The 20,905-nt window shown below is 51.3% G+C and overlaps 1 protein-coding gene across 1 annotated transcript; it reads left to right on the top strand.

Annotated features, from left to right (window-relative positions):
- The first annotated feature begins 57 nt into the window (after window positions 1-57).
- Window positions 58-4,572, top strand: LOC100907929 (paired box protein Pax-6-like). Its single transcript, XM_029110632.1, has 4 exons — window positions 58-313; window positions 2,626-2,811; window positions 2,891-3,115; window positions 3,746-4,572. The coding sequence occupies exons 1-4, from the start codon at window positions 58-60 to the stop codon at window positions 4,570-4,572; spliced, it is 1,494 nt and encodes a 497-aa protein (XP_028966465.1).
- The last annotated feature ends 16,333 nt before the right edge of the window (window positions 4,573-20,905 follow it).

The raw sequence follows: 20,905 nt of genomic DNA, 5'->3' as shown, positions 1-20,905 counted from the left end.
CAACCTGGATGAGAGTGGAGATGACACTGAAGCTAAGCTTGAATCATTTTTTCAGAAATGGATTTATCGGTTCGGGCGAGTCCTCCCGGAGCTCCAATCAAGACCGAACTCCAGGACGATGGCGATCGGAGCTCTCCCGATGCCGTGACCCGACTCTCGAGGTCTCCGAGCCCAACGAACGTCAAGAGCGAGCTGCCCAAACTGTCGGACAAAGAAGACGCGTGCTCGAACTCGAATCCCTTTTTGAAATTGTTTCCCCAATTGGACGCGAGAGGAGCTGCTCTGGTGGGCTTTCCGATGCCGCAGATTCCGGGTGAGTGAACAGCTAACTCCGTTTGTTAGCCACGAAAGCGTTGACGACAGCACGGACAGTAGGCAGCACAGACGAACCCGATTCGTTCAAAGTTGTTGACTTGAGACGCTTCGGCACCTCCGATAAGGCCGGTCTCGCTTCGTTGGGCAATCTTCATCTTGATGCGCAAGGCCGACGCACACTATCTAGTAGGATGGGCCGCTTGTTCGAAATGCTGTGACGTTTACAAATTGCTCATGCGAAATTCAAACTTGTCGCGTACGGGTGTTCCGAGCGATCGATCGTACAATCGAGTACCACCCGAGAGTCTACGAGCTTCTTGATGCGTCGGATTGTCTGCTCGGCCAATGAGCGAATTAATAGGTCCGATCATCGTCGGCTTTCGTCGTCGTCGACCAGCTCTTGCTGCAGGAGGTCCCGCGACGCTCGATCCTCGTGTATGAACCCGTCTAGGCAGCAATCGGAATCGATCGCTCGTTTCCAGATCGATCGCGGAAAGAAAACGCATGGGTAATAAAGAACACTGAAGTGTTGCCTTGGGACCGATCAGAAGAGCCAGTCATTTGCAGTCGGGTGCCTATCGTTGGCCCGCTGCTACCTTGCATATTTCGCCCTTTCGTCCTGACGAGAAAATTCGATCGTCGAGATCGTTCCTCGAGATCAATAGTCCACATCAACTTCATCAAAACTTCCGTCCGCTTTCCTTCGCCGTCCCGGACAAGCGTCGTCCCCGTCGCCATGAGCTCATTGCTGTCTTTCCGGTCGATTTATGTGAAGCGTAAGCGAGTCCGACGGCGAATCAGAGCATGTGTTTTATGCATCGACGAGGTACTCAACGCATATGTTTTCGGAGCAAACAGAGCAGTTTCTCTATCGTCGAATGCGAGGCGCTTCTCCGTACTGAACGAGATATCAATCGGTGGTATACAAAAGAATTCATGACCTACGAAAACATGTGAGCATCGGGAAGTCTCGCAAATACTCTGTGTACATACATCCATACATCTTGGAGCAGATTCCCGGGCTGGTAACTAATCCGGATCTTTGTCAGCCGTTGGACATCGATTTTTCCGTGGATGTTATCCCGCAATTTCCGCGCGACAACTTTGACCTCAAAGCGATTTTGCATTTATCAGAAAAACGTGGGCTCTGCTTTTCGAAACTGATATAGTAGGTTGCGTGTCGCTCGCCGTTCTCGTTCGAGCTACTCGCTCCTTCCATCGATCAGACAACGGACCTGGAGGCTCGGCCAGGAAGGGAATGGGGCTAGTCCAAAGTGTTCTTTAAAAACAAATTTTCGGAGGGTTTCTCTTTATTTTCTCGGTATTCATTTCGAAAAAGCGATCAAATTTCACCGTGGGAACTCAATGTCGACAATTGACAAATGGAACGAATGAGCCATTTTGTGACAAACACACGAATTCGTGCGTTGCTTTCTTCCCGCTTACTCGATGAAGAAGGCAAGGACGCCGATAGACGCTGATTGCGGCAATAGATCGAGAAGCAGAACAAAATTCTCAAAGAATTCCGTCGAACGACAGCCTGCTCCTGAACAATTGGCGTCCACTCGGCTCGAATGATCCGCTTCGCGCATTGTTATTCTTCATTCTGCCGGCTGATTTCTGGATGCTCTGGGAAATTCCTCGAGTTGCTCTATCGAGTTCTTTTCCCAATCGATGCCGGACGTTTTCCGCAGTGTAGGTAGTACGTAGCGGTCTGTATCCCCTACGATCTCGCTCCCCTGAGATTTCATTTCCCCGAGCTGCGTATTCCCATATTGTTCGCCACGGTTTTGTTTTCGATATTTGTTCATGCGAGCTCCCGGATGGAGATTCAGTCCTCACATCGATTGGCAAAAGGTCAAGCTCAAAATGCGTGATTCACTCAGTTCGAAGGAAAGGATCTAGCAATCATTCTGCTGGTTTGCTTCCCTCGATGTCGAATCTGACGAACGAGCGGGTTAAGTATCCTTCTATTGAGCAATCATCAGATCGAGGGAATTCATGCCTGAATCTCACTGGCGGTGTGTCGTTAAGCGGCGACCGACGCCACGCCGGTCGGTATTCCGTCTTGTAGCTTAAGTAAGCGAATTTATCGATGCGGTTTACCAATGGCCGATCGAGATAAGTATTGGTTGGCCATCGACAAGCCCAGCTGGGCCAGATGGTGGAGTCTGCGGACAAGAGCCGAAGTTTCAAACGTTGTCGGAGCGACTCTCTCCGCGATTTTGTCCCAAAATTGAAGCAACGGTGTTTCAGGGTATTTCAGAAGCGATTCGGAGGCAAGAGAGTAAAATGAACTTTTTTTCACAGGCTCACCGGCTCTGTGGCCATCGGGACTCTCGCTACCGGGCCTTGGCCTGCCAGTCGACCTCGCACAGTTAGCGGCTCTCAGACAACCTTATGAACTTGCGAGACACCTATTCCAAGCCCAACAGAACTCAAACTTGCACATGGGGAAAATGTTGCTCGAGCAACAGCAACAACAACAACAACAGAGTAAGTCTTGCTCTCGGTCTTTCTTAGGAAAATCCAGAGCCGCAGGATCGCTTTTCTGACCAATGTCCCCATCCCACAGAATCCCCTGTGTCCTCGGGAGGAACCGCATCCCCTGTGAATGCAGTTTCGACCGCAGTCCCCACTGGAGTCAACGCCGCCGGAATGATGTCCGCTAACCGTGGAGTAATCGGCGGTTCGAAGCCAAAAGTTGCCACCCCTCAAGTTGTAGCGAAAATTGAGTCGTACAAGCGAGAGAATCCGACCATCTTTGCTTGGGAAATCAGAGAACGACTCATTTCGGACGGTGAGTACTGCATTCGAATAAATGCTCGTTTTTTTTCGGCGTCGAGCGAGTGGGGGACATACAACGAGGACGAAAACACAACGCAGACCACACAAATGGTAACGGTACGAGAAGACGTGGATCGGAACTACATGAATGAGGAGCGATGGTTCAGATCATCGTGGACCTTTTTTGCCCCTCGGGAAGTCAGGGCTTCATAAAGTTCAATTGACCGAGAAAAAAGACGTCGGGCATCCTGTCGCTAGCGTTAGCAGGCGGCGGCCTTGTTGGGGACGATCGCCTCAAAGTGAAAGCCGCGGACAGTGGTCCGTAACATACAACTGACGGATCCGATTCGGACCGACATTAGATCTTGTGCTGAAAACGACGTCTAGCACATCACTCCGAGCGAGCGAGCGAGAGATGTCAATGGATTCGTAGCGAGAGGCGCCTCCTTGGATTACGAGCGACTCATTTTTGTCACCGCCACTGCTTTCTGCTAACAATCGAACTCGATTCCGTCGCTGTGCAGCTTCTGCGCATCTTCAGAGCTCGCTCATCGCCGTGCCCGAGCAGCGGAAGGATTCAATAGGATAGCGGTAGGAATCTCTTCGTCGGAAAGATACAAATAACGATTATTTTCCCCTCCAGGTGTTTGCACGAACAGCACAGCGCCCTCCGTCAGTTCCATCAATCGAATTCTCAGAAATCGGGCCGCTGAACGAGCAGCTGCCGAATTCGCCCGAGCAGCTGGCTACGGTGCAGTTGGTGGCATGCCGCTAGGAGTCCTATCGGGACAAACTCAAACCCCGCCCCCTCCGCCGCACATTTGGTCTCCGGCGTTCCTGTCGCACATGAACCCTCTCCAACACCCACAACCACAGCAACAGCATCACTTGCGAGCCGCGGACCTGGACTCACAGTTGGACCGCGAACGAGGGAGCGGCGACGAGTCTAACGGGGCCGACTCGGACGATACGGACCGACCAAAGTTCCGTCGGAACAGAACCACGTTCAGCCCGGAGCAATTAGAGGTTCTCGAGGAGGAGTTCGAAAAAACTCACTATCCTTGCGTCGATACCCGTGAGCGCCTCGCCTCGAAAACGGGTCTGTCCGAAGCCCGTGTGCAAGTTTGGTTCTCGAATCGACGCGCAAAGTGGCGTCGGCACCAACGCATGAACTCCCTCGGAAACCCGAAGGGGGGGCCACCGGCTTCCTCGCCTTCGATATCGCCGGCGCCACCCTCTCCGCCCCCATCATTCAATGGGGGTACCGTGAAAGTGAACGGTCTAAATCACCCATTTTCGATCAACAATGTTCTCATGCACCTTTCACAGCACGCTGCCGCATCGGGGGCGAATCTATCCCCACTTGCCGTCTCGAGCCATCTCTCCGCTTTCTCCAAACCTATTCCCGGTAGTCATCACGCAACAAAAAGTGACGACGACGCTCCGGCGAGTCCGATCAAAGTAGATTAGTTCCGAGAGCGAATACTTTCGGATTTTTCGTGTTCTGTTTGGACCCCGACTCTCTCGGAAATCTGGATTCTGTAAGTTTTCGGAGTGTACCTGTGAATAGTGAAGTTTGCTGTATACATATAAGGTTATATGAGGAGAAATAGCCTCCTCGATTACGAATGAATTACGTATTTCGAAAGCGTCTGCCAGAACCCCATCGATCGCTGTCGCCCATCCAGTGCGAAGGGATTGGTCCTCGGATTCTAGATTCAAAAGCAGGTTCTGGTCGGATGTTGGAAGAAGAGCGGCCACACATGAACAATGAGAGCCGGGTCGTTCCTTGAGCGAAATTCGAGATCTCTGTTGCAAAGGAAACTGTACAGCTTTCGCTTACGAAAACTAATTTATGAGATACTTGAGGGGATTTACTGATGGGTAGAGACGCTTCGGATGCTCTGGAGTGGTGTGAGGGAATTTGCGTAATGATGTCAAATAGCTGTACATATGGTAACGATGGTTCGAATGATGATGAGAAGCGCGGATATAATTCTCAATGTAGCAATGTAATCAATTTCAAGATCCCATGATCACCATCTTGAGAACACTTCACTCTAATAATGTATCAACGATGGCATTTCCATTCCATATTTGCAGATTCTCTTTTTAATTGTGGTCGAATTTGTGTTTGTGTGTTGATATCCCCGACGAGCGGGATTCGTATCGTGCCTTATATGGAAACGGGGAGTTCGTGAGACCTCTGGGAGAAAGAGAAACAGTCTAAGGAATTCGGATAATGATCGATGTCTCTCTATCTAGTCAACTTTTGAAGGATACGAGAGCCGAAACAAACTCAGTGGTGCTTCGTGACAGCTAACTCAACGTGCCGGTGCCCGGGAGCTTCCATGCTCCGTCCACGCTCCATTTGGGCCGTAGAAGTCCACTCGAATCAGCACTCTTGGTCTGAGCGATCAAGATTGAATCGAATGCTCGGATGGAATTAGTTAGCCTGTAGCGAACTCTCACCCATGTTCGAAATCTCACGTAATCAAAAGGATTCCAATGGAGTTAATCTCTGTAAATTGAGCCAACGAAAAGGGCTCGCCGTAGCTGGGATACTATGGGCGGGATTTCGTTCAGCACCTGACGTACTCAGTCGGATTAATAAATTCTGTCACTTCGAATGGAGTTTCCTGATTTCGTCCTTTAATCCGATTCCAGCAACGTAAGTTCAATCGAGAAACAGAACAGGCTAGAGACGAGACCATTAGACTGAACCCCGGTCCTCTCAGGCATCGGATATGAGAAGGACCCTCTAGACGATCCCCGTGAGCTGAGCTTACACCGCGAGATCGCAGACCCTGAGAACGAATTGAGCTCCTCCGAGATAATCTACGAATAGGCCTATCCTCGAACGAAGACCGGAATCCGTGACGGCCCATTGTGAGGAATCGCGGCGTATTCCTCCTGCGCGATCTCAGATGACAGCCGTCGGTCGGGTGCACATCGTGTCTGAGCGCGGTCAACGAATGGTCAGTGAGCTTTGGCGCAAGGTAAGAGACGAGCCCGCCGCCGTCCGCCCATGGGAGGAGCCTCGTTGCCAAGCCACGAAAGACCAGCGAGTAAGCAAGAACAACTGCTCCTCTGTATTCGGAATCGCCTAGGACTATTTCTGCTTCCTTACCCGGAGATCGCTCCCGCCACACGGGGGAAATTCTTGATGCATTTCCCCACGCTTCCTGACGGAGGGGTCGATCTGGCGTCGTGTCGCGCGTCGCCGTCCTGGCACTCATCGATATGGAGACTCAAAAGCGAACCTACTCTACGGCAAAAAGAGTCATGCCCCCGCGCAGGATCTGCAAGTTGTTACAGCAGTTGCGAGAAATACGTAGGATCCAATCGAGTCGCATTATGACAAGCCGTACAACTACTTGTTGAAGCGTAAAGAGCAATGTTTCCCATCCGATTTACGAGGGGACAAGTGAGCATTCGCCCCGTGGATTCTCACGAGAAGAAGCCGCATTCCGCCAGCTCCGAAAATCCCATCAGTTGAATTAGTTGTTGGGATGATTTCTCATCGAAGGGCTGAGAACGATAAGTCACGGATTACGGCTCGACGTCGGCATTGGAAACGGCCGAGTTGGAGCATCTCGATAATGTCTCGCTGCTACAATCGCATGCTTCAAAAATCGTCCGCTTCCCGTCGAACGCGCTGGATTGTTTTGCGGTTTCCTCCGTTCCCGGAGGCTGATTGGTTCGTCGATGGAAATTGTGACGATTTCTCCAACGCTAATGCTGGCTCTTGTTGTTTTCCTTCATAAAAGTTCTGGGCCCCCACCGAAGTGAGCAAACGTTGTTTTAATACCGCTACGAGGCTCTTCTCTTCGTCGGTCTGTTTGTCCGTCGGTCGGTCCCACCGCTGTCAAATCAGGCGAATATCGCTCGTCGTTCTTAGAGTCAGCGATCGCTGAGGATTAAACACCCGTCGAAAGGTACAGAAACATGCCCGGTCTACTTTTTCTGTTTTCACTCTGAGTACCTGCCGCCAGCATCTGCTGGCAGAGTCATATACTTCGACTTTGGATTCAATGGTCAATGATCCTAGAGAAGTCACTTCGCCTCCTCGATGGGGATTCTATTACAGCTGGGTCGACAATGCTCCGAACGGCCTCAATATCCGCGCGGACATCTCTCAGAGGACGACTGTTCCTATCGGGAAGTTGTTCATCGGAGAACTCGGTTTGAGCCGACTTGGTACATTCAACCCCGGCTATGGGCGAAGCCGCTCCAGAGATAAAGTCCTCGTGTAGAAGGAGCGATGACGACTTTACGGTGGAAGCGGCGTGGAAAATCGATTTCTGAACGATCCGAAGTTCAGCCCTTCTATCGTAGATGGCGGGGATGACGACATTACAGAAGAAGAACGTGCTGATAGAGAATTGTGAGAAACTTCATCGGTGTCCCGCGGGTTTCCGTAACACCGACAACCAGAGGAAGAATCGTCGTACGTGCCGCTACCGCACAAATTCCAGTTTGAAAGCCTGGCTGCGAAACGAAATCGGTGATTGACTGGGTACGGTTGAGAGTTTATCGCGTATCATATCGATTATCGTCGCAGCCATGATGTTCGTCATCGTCGCCGTCTCCGCAGTTGTCAACTGGTGGGTGAAGCGAGTGCTATTTTTTCTCCGCATTTTTTTCCTCTTCCGATAATGCCCGATAAAGCACTTGCCTCGCTAAAAGAGATCATCGTCCGTCGCTGCAGGTGATTAGTTGCCTGCCAAACAATCATTCGATTATCCATCATTCGTCTCGCTTTGAACTTTGGAACGGGAATTAATCCCTATAATTCACTTCGGTTATCAATTCAGTAGAAGTTCAGGAGATTTGCCCCTTCGTTCTCGCTCGTACTTCAAACGAGATCAGCTCCATTGATTGAATCTATCATGACATAGACATTTCGTTCGAGTTTTTATCTTAAACTAGATCGATACGTGCTCTCCTCCTTCCCGAATCGAAGCAGAGCCTCCATCTCTGAGATAATACAGTTTTGAGCAGCGATGTGTGGAGAAATCCGCGGTCGGGTTTCCCGTGGGACGCATGCCGATTACGCGGGCCCATATTCGGATCCATTACCGGGAACTCACAATGATTTCGAGCAAGTTCCCTCCGCACTTCTCCCGATAGTCCATGATTGGAGATTGACTGTCAGGCCTTTCGCGCGGGCCGCAGACAGTAAAAAGTCCGATCCTCTGTGAGCCCGACGGCCATCACTAGCGAGTAGCGAGCCTGTCGACGAGTGCCGTGCGATGACTACGACGAACGCCGCGACGGCCGATTCGGCTGCGCCACCAACATTGCAACGACGATCGATCGGTCACTCACACGACAAACGTGGTGGCAAGCATCATCTCCGATTCCCGGCGTCGATGATCGCTTTCCCCTACATTAACCGAATTAATTGGCCGTTCCGCTCGCGAACCCGACATTCGCATTGGTCGTATTCATGTACCTAGAAGAATCCTCCTCACATGGATAATCATGCTGAATCAGCGGCTGGCAAGTTGAACGTCGTTCGTTGAATGGAGCGATGTTGCTGGAAGATGTCGTGAATCGGAGGATCCCCATTGCTCCTGATGCTAATAAAAGGCGCACTATTAATTCGTTATCTTCAATGTCGACAGCGCAATCGGCCGCATTCAGTCAGCCGATCGGCTCCTGGTTTTGATGCTGTCGACGTTCGTTGCGGCGGTGGTGGCAATCATCTCCGACTGCGCTCATTCTGTGCTCGCGAAAAACTCCGATCGGCGAGGCTCGACGAGCGCCAGCGACTCTGGAAGAATATTTCTTCTATCGTAGCGGGTCCTCGTGTTGTTTTTTTCTCCGCTGCACTACGCACACGCACTCACACTCCTCATCTTCCGCTGCTGCTGCTGCTGCCGCGCGCCGCTGCGCCCGCTGCTCTTGGGCCAGAACGACTAGACGACCCAAGATAACCCCATCTTCCAGATCCGTCGGGGACTTATATCAGTCTGAAGCTGCTGCTGCTGTCACTACGATGGGTCGGCGATGTTGTTATCATAATCGATTTGGTAAACATCGTTTCTACAGTTGCCTGGTCGTCTTCATGCCCGACAGAGGACGTAGATCCAGCTCTAGGCGCGGGAAGCTTGCCAGCTAGCCGAGTCCCCGCTTGAAGTGCAGGATTCGTTCCTTCGAATGACAATCATCTTGTTCAGAATTTTGAACCCCTGTCGATACTCCCGCAAAGAGCTGCGCGGCCCGGAGCCGGTCAGCGGACGGAAAGACGTCGATTCGATGTCCACACGAACCATCGAGCTACTGGACCTTCTTCCGCGTCCAGCTATCACTTAGGTGATTTGTCGTGGCGATCTGAAAGTGCTGTCGATTTAAATTCGAACCAAGAACTGAGCCTACCCAGGAGTCCTGAGCCTCCGAACTTGAATGGATGAGTTATCTGCTGGAGCGGCGGCGGCGGCGTTCGCTCGTGCTTCTCCCGAAACGGAGCCAGGCCCCGCCAATGAATTGGATTGTCGTGAGCAGAGGGGTGGTCTAAAAAAGAGGTTTCAGTGCACTTCGTCCGAAGCTTCGGATCCATTCACCTTCATTATCGTTCTCCAATCGTTTATTGGTGTGGTCGCCGGCCGGGTCGGCTTACGTGGTCCGACCGAGCGTGTCGGTGGAAGCGTCCGGCCGGTTGGAATGAATAACCGTCCGAGGAGCCCTCTCGTTCGACCCGAATCCGAGATCTGCCGCATTCAATAGATCTAAGGGGCGACGGAATCCATCGCCAGTTTCCCGAAATTGATAAAATGAAATGATGAAACAAGATCATTCTCGGAGAACGATGGAATCTGGTGAAGAAACACGAGCGGAGAGATCTGTCTCTGAGTTGCTCCGATGCGAATCCTATACGAGTGAATCTCGAGTCAACCTATTTCTCTCGAATTCTTTCGTCAGACCGTTTCCCCCAGAGGTGTAAGTGTTGGCGTCTCGGAAATTCCGAAGTAAAGCCTGGAGGAGTTCAATGAGATTCAGCTCACGGATCGCCCCCGCTCAGAAGCGCTAAGATCGCGACGTATAGCGGCATCACGATCTACGCCTAAAAGGCGAAAGCAACGGCAGCAGCTGCCATAGCTTCGTGTGTACAGATGGATGTACGGACGAGCAAGCGAGCTGACGGACGGACGGACGGACGGAGGGCCGGTCGGTCGGTCAGTCACTCGACCAAATCGATCCATCGATAGACTCAATTGTGGCCAATGGAGGAACACGTAACTTCTCACTACTACATACTGTCTGTCCGTGAGTCGGACGCTCGAGAAAATTGAGCACTGTTACAGACCAAGGAATTCCTTTGAAGCTGGTGCGCGAATCTTAACGCGCCGCACGATCCGAGCTTCTGGTATTTCACGAAAAATGTTGAGTACTCTGCGGCGGTCGCATCTACGGAGCTACCGTCACACGTTACGGCACAGACTGTTCGTTGTCCTCATTGCACGCCGGCATCCGATCGACTCTGATGATGATGATCAGTAATAACAGCAACTCCTCCATTAGACGCAGGTCGCTGTTGCCGTTGTTCTCGCCTTCGCCGCCTCCGCCAGCCGCTGCCGTAGTTCTGGCTGCCTCCCGGGCAGCGACTCGCCGGCCACTGTGAGTCTGCTCGCGACAACACCTTGACCGGTCCCGCATCCGTCTTGTTGAGCTGTTTCAATTAGCTTCTGTGTGGTCCGAAACAATAACACGATCAGGAGAATAACACCAGCCACTCAAATTTGAATAAGAATCTGAGATCACGGGGAAAATCTTTTGTTCGGCTGATTGCTTATATCGTTTTCTCGCTTGAGCCAGCTCCCTTCCGTACGGTCTCTGGATGATCAGGAAGCTCCGAGCCTTAGCTACCCTGTTATCGGATCATCCCTCACGATTCTGCTCCTGATGCTATTCCAAATGGGGAAATTTTGGATATGATCTCTCCCGTGCATCAATTCGAGAGTATGTCGGTGAGTCCTACTCGATCGAGTTGGATTGTTCTGCCGATACTGTAAAAAACCGATGGTTCTCGTTTTTCGGGAGGCAACTTTCCGGGAAAGGCGCGTGGTGCGAGTTCTCGGGATGAATTTCTCGGGGCTGGGGAATTTCGAAACTCGGTTTCGTTCAGGAGGCGATTTCGTCCGTGAGCGTCGCACAGTGGATCAAAATGAGTTTCTAGGTGGACAAAATTATTTTTCGTGAAACGCTTTGCGGAGTGTCTCCGAGTCGGGATATACAAGAAAAAACTGACCAATCAAGGTTTAGGCGATCATGATACATTCTGTTATTTCTTAGAGTCAACAACAGAAATCACTCGAAGAGTCGCTTGAAATCTCCGTGTCATCCGTACATTATGTGCTTGAAGTGTCATCATTGACTTCCGAGGACCCGACTTCAATCTCTGGGTCAACCCTCAGTAAAGCTGCTACTTCCGGGTCAACGCTCGATGACTTTTTCTTCAGAGGATCTCGCAGGCTGACAATGAGAGGATAAGACAAAATCAACAGCCTCGTCATGAGATCGTGGTTCGTATTCTCCCTTGAGTTCTTCCTTGTGTTGAGCGACCTGAAGCGGCGGCAATCCTTATTCCGCGCTCCTTGCGCCTCCTCAGTTGACATACCGACGGGCAACGGTAAATATCTCATCACTTGAAGACTGTGGTCCACGATTTTGTGCACTGTCGGCGTGGCTTCATGCCACGGATACAGACTCCGCAAGAGTCGTTTCGTCTCCTTCACGTAGGAATTCGGAGTTTTATGGTCTCTGTGTCTCCAAGGAATTGTGCTTCTCAATCGTAAATGGAGATTTTCATGGTGACGAAAATAAATTATTATTCGGTAACCGGGTAAAACCGGGTGACAATATTTATTTTTCTGATTGCCGGAGGTCTGATGTGTGTCCCAGACTTGACAGCTCCCAGGGCCGCGAGGGGACACTATACTTTTGGTATCGCGAAGTTTGACAAAATTCGGAAGAATCCATGAGAGATATCAAATCCTTCTAAGCAACCTACAACATGTCTGATCCGGTCTGAATCTCGTTCAAACTTAAGATCCTGACGAGAACCTAGCTAGGAACAAACCTCCATCCCCGCCGGAAAGGGTGGAGTGGCTTCGTTTTTGAAATTAATTGATTAGAGGAAAAAGAGTCACATGATGCCCGAATTCCAACTTCTGATTCGGTAGTTCCGTATTCCGTAGCAGCAGCAGGAAATTCCGAGATCTCTATGGTTTTCCGACTTCCAGACATCGCTTTCCATGCCGAGCTATTAGCTGGTACGAGAATTTCGAGATGACTTTTGTCCACCTAAAAACTCATTTTGATCCAGTGTGCGTCGGGAGGATTAGGAGAACGAGCATCTTCCTCCTATATTTTCGCACGAATTTATTACTTATGGGATACTACTTACGAATTTATTATTATGGGATACTCATGCATAAAGCCCGTGAGCGAATCACATGGAATCACATCTTTACCGATAGTGAGGGCCTCGCCGATCTCAATTTCCTGAATCATCGGGGGTGCGAATCATCGGTACTCTACTGTAATAGATTCCGTGTTGTGATCTACGGTGGAATTCATGACTGGCATTCAATGCGACGGGCTCCGAGACGTCTTCATACGCATCGCGAAACACCGCAGGTCACGACGGAAACAATGAATGAATGAATGTTTCCCAATGTCAATCAATCACAACAGGTTGATGATTAATGTGCGCTGATGGAGTCCTGCACGCTAGCCCGCGACCACTCGTCAACGGTGTTAGTAGAGAAAAGGGTACTCTTTAGCGGCCTGAATGAATTCGACCACGCCATCAGGTGACGACAGGCTGTTCCCTTCTGAGCTCGCATCCTGAGGACACCCGATTCTAACTTCGAGGGGTGCCTGGATGATTCGATTGATTGTGCGGTCGATCGGTCCCTTCTATGCGCGCGTCGAATCGATTCTCAGCGCGCGAAGACTCCCCGCGATTAGGTACCTTCACCTTGAATTGGGATCATCGGAACACGATGATGGCAGACTCTCACTCTATTTAGTCGGCAAGAATCCCCCGGTCGGAATGAACCGGGTCACGCACTTTTGCGCGAGCCACATTCGAATAAGACGGTCTCCGCACAGGTGCTGTGGGTGTCGATTGCAGGCCTACAAGGGATGACGTATGTACATACATGCATATATCTAGGCTCGGCCGCTTTTTGATAGAGAGTGTGCCGCTCTCTAATTCATTTTCGAAGCGGTACCAGCGACGAGGGAGCAAGATGGTCGACATCTATATGAGCGAGGATTTGAAAGGAAATATTTTTTTGTAGGACGCGGAGCACTTTCCGATGAGTCGTCCGTTCTGAAATCTAGCATCTCTTCAGTTTTTCCTCGGAGTTCCAACGGAACGTATCGGTCTTCGAAAGGTTCAACCGAGATCACATGTCTGCTTCACCCAGGAAAAACACTAGATATCGCCGACTAGCTGAACCGATGGCCCACGAGTGAAGTTTCATTTTTCCATTTCGACCAGAAATCCGCTCGTGGCGGTGTGACCCGCGCGCGGTGGTGAGTCGGCGACGCATCGGAAATCGTCGCGTTCCTCAATGAATTCAGCATGAGTGAAAGAATGAGAAAAAAAACAACTTGATGATTCAAGTAAATGGCCGCCTGGTCGTTCGACTGATTAACGGCGCAAAAGTCGTTGAAAGCCTGTGAAGAAGTACGCCTGATATTTCGCGAGAGCTAAAGACCTCCTTTAGGAGAGTCGATGGCGACGATGCGCTGCTGCGTGTGAAGTACCTCTTGAAAAAGACCAGCCCAATCGATTTCGATTGGGCCGTTTACCTTCTTCTTCTCAATTTGATGATGTGACTCGACTTCGGTGGTTCTTGGCGCTCGGGGTAAGGCGTGGTCGTCCTCTCGACACCTCGAGAGCTTCGTTGGCTTTCGACCACGAGGCACCGAGACGAACCGGGAGAACAAACCAACAAGCACCGAATCGACGGGACATCGTTGGCAGCGAGTAGACGGACGACGAACGGACGCTTCAGCGAATAGACAGACGGATGGACGGACATCCAAACGGGCAGGTAGATCGCTCTGCGGATCGAACAAACACTCGAAATCTGTTGAAGATCGTTCGTAAAGGAGAAATCCGAGGACAAGGCATTATTATCGTCGCTGCAGCCGCCGCCGCCACCACCGTCACCGTTTTCATCATCCCCGTCGACAGACGCATTGAATAGAGACGATTAAACTTTACAGAGTTAACATTTCGAAAGAAATTCGAGACTTCGTTCAATCACTCGGAGCCCTTATTTGCCCGGATTGGTGTGACTGATCGCCCGAAGAGCTGACCGAGCAGAACGTGTAGCGTAAATCCTTCACCCCAGCTAAACCTCAAGTGTATCAGGCAGGCATTCAGATAGACTAGCTAGCCAGCTAGCTAGCGGGCGGGCGCTCGTTCCTTCACACCTCACCGTTTTGAACGCTTCTTCTTTTTTGTTCTATTCATGGAGAGAAGCTGCCGTTCAAGACATGGAATAAGCGCTGATTGCTTCGAGACGGAACAGCCGGGACGGTGGCGACATGTTGTTCGTCGGCTCGATCTGTCACGCCAGGCCGAAGCAGTTCTTGTGGAAAAAGATTATTATTTTGACCCAGTAGTCGTGGGTGTCATTTCAGCGCTGCCTTTTCCCTCCGCGGCTGCGGCTCCTTCTGGTGCTTCTGTCGGTGTTCGTGGAGCTTCTTCGCTACTGGTTCTGCTGTTTTTCGGACTCGCTGACAGGAGACATGAAAGTACCAGTGTACTGAAGCAGTTCTGCTCGCCGACTTTGATGGGTGCGCTAGCTTTCCATGTTTTATTCATGGGGCGCACGCTTGACACCGAGACGAACGTACACGAATTCCGTAATTTGAATACTCAATATTCTACGTGTTTTGATCGTATCGCCTGTGCAAGGTGCTTCCGAAGGAACGATAGCGGAGGAGCGTCCCACTCACGCCTGCCACATCAAGACCATGGTCTCACCCCCCTTTAGTTTCAAATGAAAAGCTATATAATTATATATTATGGGTTCCGACCATGGGCTTTGAGGTACGAGGTACGAGTTCATGCGGGGTCCGCTTGGTCAGCTGGAATCTCGCATGAGAGAGCTTGTCGTCTCCGAAGTGGCCGTCCCATCGCGAAATCACCAGACGGGAAGCAGTCTCATGTTTCATATGAATTATACACGAGAGAGAAGGAATGCTCCCTATCTTCCGGAACGCAATCATAGAGCATGCCGGCGCCCCGCGGAAGCCCTCCCCATCCAAATAGGTATGTCTTTCTGACAACAGGCATGAATGCAGGACTTCCGTTGCATGAATGAAAGCAGAGAGTATCTGGGGGGATGTCACACAGTTCACCGAAAATGTGGTCGAGGAAAAACGGAAGGAGTTTATCGATGCTCGGGTTATACGTAATTCGCGGCGTACCTGGGCGTATTCCCCACGCTAAGTAAGCTCCTCTCGAGGATTTTCAACTACAGATGGAGGTAACGCAAAGTCTCGAGAACCTGAACCCAGAGGAGAGAAGACTGATCAGAAGCAGGTTGCAGGTGGCTGTGCAGAACTCACCGCTGCTACCCCGATGGAGAATGTTTCCGGCGAGGATGTTTTTTTTTCAAGGATGGATATTTCGCAGGTCTTCCTCGATTTATCCTTCTGATTGGAGCGAATTCAGGCGCCCGCAGAGTCATGGGTGAGCTTCAGCTTCTCCGGCTCTTGGAAAAGACAGGAAGCGATAAACCGTCTCAGGGGGATGTTCGCTGAAATGTCCCATGGAAAGAGCTGGATGGGTATCAGCTGATGTCAGTTTCTAGATCTTGGCACGATCCCGGGATATTCCCTCGATTCGGATATGGGTAAGGGTCGTAACTCAATTCGAGATTTCAAGCAGCTATCATCGCTTCGAGTCGAGGGGATTGAGCAGTTCGCCCCATGGATGTAAGAGGTGAGAATCCAGCATCGTCTCGCTCAGGAACTCCAAACTTCCTGCTGTGGTGATCCGGCTGAGTGAGCTCACAGAGAGAATCTCCACTCGGAGGTTGAGAGCCCGAATAAGCACAGCACCAATCGACATCCTTTTAATCCGAAGATGTAAAGCAGAGTGGATCATTCGAGATTATTTTCCCCCGGTTGTGGATCGCCTCCGTCTGCGGTTTCTTTCGGAGTTGCGTCCAGTAGCAAGTATGCCATTGCCTGCCTGCCGCCGCGTCGGTCGTAGTGACCGTCTAACCACACTTGGTCCACAATGATCCAAACGGCTGAATTCCACGTTGTTTGACTTTTTCGTTCGCTGGTTTGTTGCTTGAGTTGACTCGTGGTTGGCACGACCGCCTCGAGCGAAGTAAACGATCATTGCGTCGGTTCATCCATCCATCCGTCAGTCAGTCCGTTCGTTGGTCAGCGGCGGCGGCGGCGCACGGTGGAATAATGTCTGTCTCCTGGCCGGCCGCCGTAAGGCAGAGCGATTGTTGAATTGTGAAGTGGACTCGCGGACGCAGGCAGGCAGGTAAGTTGTGCACAAGTGATCCTAGCTCGCTGTTTGAATGAGGACACTAGCGTCGGAGCCAACGATTCAATTCCACCCCATCCACTTCGTCCAAGCGCGCAGACAGACCACCGTCGAGCGCGGTTCTGTGCGTGGCGTTCCTCGTTCGTCACGAGTTCGGGTGTTTCCAGAGCGATCGTATGCGTAAATTCTGATTTTCTTCGGTACCTTGTCGAAAATGCCCGGGTTTGCCAAAACCAAAATTCACACTTGATCATGGATTTTCCGATGATTGCACCTGACCAACAAGGTAGAGTCAGAACCTCGAGCTACAAATGAGTTTGTTCATTGAAGAGAACGAGCAAGCCGGCCGGCCGGGCGGCCGGTGGCTCGGCAGGCAGGCAAGCAGTCCGGCAAGCAAGTCGACGAGGGGGTGGTTGACATTCGGACGACTTCATTGGCTGGAGTCAACGAGCAAGTAGTCTGTCGTCTGTGCCGCGACTCCTACTCGAGCTGACGTTTTTTTTCCTCTCGCGATACCTGGTGAGCCGACGACGATCGGTTGGCCGAGTGAACGGGCCGACACACGGAGCTTACCGGCTAAGTGACTGACTGATTTTTTAATTCGCTTCTCTCCGCTCTGCGGCCACGGTTCTGGCCGAAAGATAATTCGACGCCGCTCCCTTCCGCTGGTGGTATACCCTCGAATTTCTTTCGATGACAGCACAGAATGTTGATCTACGAACGGAGAGCGATTGGACTCGATATTTACGAGGGCCATAACTCTTTCGTTAATTAGCTCTCGCTGGTTCCTATCGTCGTCATCTTCGTGGTCGTCGTCGCCGTCGCCGGCGTAGACATATCCAGCACCTAATGCATTGCCGCCACCAGATAAAGCTACATTCTTTCCTATGATCGAAACAATCACACATCGCAGCCAAGCCGACGTTCTCTCGCCCGGTCCTATCGCTCGCCCGCTCTATGTGTTGGTCGAGCACTTCGAATTACCCGCCAGAAACCCCAATGTGTTAATTAGTGGAGTTGGCCCAACCCTCGTGAAGTCGAATGGTGAAATCCGGCGACGAATCACCCTTTAGCACCTCAAATAAGTTTCTTCTGTGGCCGCCTGTTTCGATCGTTGATGGATCGCCCTTTTATCGATCGAAAGCGGCAGGGTCGGTGGCGTCGAAAACACCAGACGTATATCTCTCTATGCGGCGCTTCTGTTCGCGGTCTGTCCCGCAATGGATGAGCTTGCGGATAAATGCGGACAGGCTCGAAGGCGTTCTTCATTTTGCGCGGACGGGACCATCGATCTCGGGGGACGAGGGGCGGGGGAAAGGGGGGCTGGAGGGACACGTTAGAGGGAGCGGGTGAAATTCCGAGAGTTTTGGCACCGCCGACGCACGGGATTCGGTGACGGCTGCTGACGAGCCATTCGTGAGCTATTGAGTGTCTCTTTTGCCGAGAACACAAGAGACCATACCGCGGTGAACACGGAATGATGATCACGGCGCCGGCGGCAGCAGCAGCAAACGCGACCGCCGCCAGCTGAGCAGCCAATTCACTAACGACATGTCTTCTTGGCTCATTCACATGTAAATATTACTACACCACGGTGAGCACGCTGGCTCCAACGAGACAGACCGCTCTCAAATTTGCTGCCATCGCGTCGCTCCGGAAATCCACGGCCAGTCGGGAATCGGGCTCTCTTGGAACTCCTTAATCCTGCGGGAAGGACCCGGAGGTCAGGGGAATAGGTATTACTTATAGGTTGGTCGTCAGCGAGCCCGATCCCTGCCGCTCTCTTCCTTGGTGCTGACGAGGGGAGCCATTCAATTATTGTGGTGATTAGGTACTTGACCGGTCCAAAATTTTTCTAATTCTAATCGGCCCCACGGAATGCAACGAGGTCTGAGACCAACGCGCATTTGTGTGTGGGGTCGAAATATTGACACCGAATGTATGCTCATCCCTGATCACAGCGTCCCGCTGAAGACCTGTGACTACAGCCGTCTTCTTAATTTCGGCGCTAAAATTGAATTTTTGGTTCGGCCCGAGGTAGATCGAATGACGGTCAGCTTCGTAGACGAGTGTAGGAGCGGGCAAGCTCGCACATGATGGCCCGGCAAGCAACCGACCGGCGCGCAGCACATGTGATTTGAAACTGATCACAGATGCCGCAGCAGTCAAAGGGTGTTCTACACTGTAGCGGGTTCATGAGAATTCGTATGTCGCTTCGAGCGATAGGGATCCGTTCCCGATGGAGAAACGTCCTCTCTCTCAACGTGCTGCGGAACCGATATTGGAGAAACCATCCAGATCAATTGTCGGCTTGAGAGTACTCCGTCGAATCCGTTTTGTACTAGTGATCGATACGGTGTCCGATCACGCTACAAGCCGCTCCGGTCATCGGTCGGTCTGAAATTTCGTTCGCGTTGACGCCCGGGCGAAGGGCGAAGACCACGAAAAAATGAAACACCGATGCCAACGGCGTTCGGGCGGCCTTCGACGGGCCGCACAGGAGCGCGCGTAACGACTGGAGTCCAATCGGAATGAAGGCGTTATTTCATTTGTCACTCTGTTCGCACCTGGTCTTTCTCTCAGATGTCCGTAGTCTTCGGATGCGTTCACAGGGCATAGTATTCATTTGACGAGAAAATCCTTCTGGTCGGAGACACTTCAAACGTGTATCAAAGGGTTCACGAGCGGACCCTGATATCCCATTCTCAAACACTTCTGGAACACTAGGGCATGGATTTCGCTTGTCGAGTCGGTCTGCTTTAGCGCGGTCCTGTTCGTGGGCTTGTTCGTGTTTTTCGAAGGTGTGTCTTCACCGGCGGAGGTGTCGGAACCCTGACGAAGCACAAACTAAGTACAAACAACACGACGTCAGCGACTTCAATTCTCGACTCTGGACGTGTTCGAACGCTGTTGGCGTCCCCGAGTCACGTTCGCGCGAACCTAACTTGAACGCTCCGCACTTCAAGATATGACGGTTTGCTTCGTCGCGATATGGCAGACGCTTCAAACATATTGTTCCCAATTGTCGAGCACCTGGATTCTCTTCATCGCGAGGATAGCGTCTCCCTCATTGACAGGAGGATCTTCGCGTCCGATTTCGAAATGATTTCCGAGGAGACAAGGATTTCTATTCGCGAGCAGAGTTCGAGAGCAGCCGTTCTTCGCCTTAGAGTGTCATTACGGCTCAGTGTGTCCTAGAACGTCCAGAAATAATCGAAGGGGGCCGAAACAACGCCGAAGAGCGCTCCGTCGGTAAAGATGGAAGCGTAGGCAAACCCAATAGAAAAAACTTGAACTCGTGCTGGAGCAGAGTCATCCTCATTATACGTACCCGAGCCATGTCAATTATTTCGGTGAAACTGCGGCCAATGCGGGGGTTTCCAAGGGAAGGCTCCCAATGAATTTTAAATCGAACCACCTCAAGGAGATCTCCCTCGTTCACGCTAGAGTCATTCTGGTGAGAGGAAAAGTGAAGCACTCTCATCGAGGGCTGTTCAGCATGTGTCTCAGTTCAGTTCATCCGCAGACGAGGTCCACGAGGTACATCTGTCTCGTGCGCCATTCTCGCCAAGCGAGAATCGACAAGGTAACCGATCGATGCCTTGGAATGAAATCCTAGCCGGTGCCAAAGCAGGCAAGTCAAGAAAACATTTACCCAATCATCGAATTCAGCAGCTCATTCAGGTTGAGCAAGTTTCGCTTCTTCTTGGTCAAAAATTTTCGCCACGAACGAATGAAGAAGCTCATGGGTGCTTCCCCTTTCAGAGCTGCTCTCGATCTTCTTTGTCGTCGTCGTGGTCACAGTACACCCAGAGCGGGAAGTGGGACGTACTGCCTGCAGTGAATACGCTAACGTCCGGTCGGTGTCACCAACACCTCTGAATGCGGTGAAGCTTAGCCCATTGTAAAGCATGCGTTGTCTATGAAGTTAGCCACAGAGCGTAAGCCGAGAACTCTCCATTGAATGGGAGGACCCACACACAGGTGTCACACAATAGATTTCATCAGCCCATCACTACAACACCAGCAGCAGCAACAGCAACAACAACTATATATGAGAACATGGAAGTTTCGTTTTGCATTACTCGCGGTCATCGGCGTTTCGGTTATCGCATCTTCGAACGAAACGGCAAATAAGATCACATGAAACTTTTCCTCATATGCTGGGAAGCGTTTCCGTCAAGGTTGGGAGTAATTAGGCAGGTCATTACAGCAAAATTACACGCTATGAGTTTATTTTTCCTTTCCGAAACGCCACCT

This window comes from Galendromus occidentalis, unplaced genomic scaffold (assembly GCF_000255335.2).
Source record: "Galendromus occidentalis unplaced genomic scaffold, Mocc_1.1 scf7180000076932, whole genome shotgun sequence".
In the NCBI taxonomy this organism is placed as follows: Eukaryota; Metazoa; Arthropoda; class Arachnida; order Mesostigmata; family Phytoseiidae; genus Galendromus; species Galendromus occidentalis.
Note: the sequence above shows the minus strand (reverse complement) of the source record. Positions and strands in the feature narration are given on the sequence as shown.

Coding starts and splice junctions, on each gene's coding strand:
- LOC100907929 (XM_029110632.1), top strand. CDS start 58: ATGGATTTATCGGTTCGGGCGAGTCCTCCCGGAGCTCCAATCAAGACC. Junction 314..2,625: donor TCCGATGCCGCAGATTCCGG/GTGAGTGAACAG, acceptor TTTTTTTCACAG/GCTCACCGGCTCTGTGGCCA. Junction 2,812..2,890: donor GCAACAACAACAACAACAGA/GTAAGTCTTGCT, acceptor CCCATCCCACAG/AATCCCCTGTGTCCTCGGGA.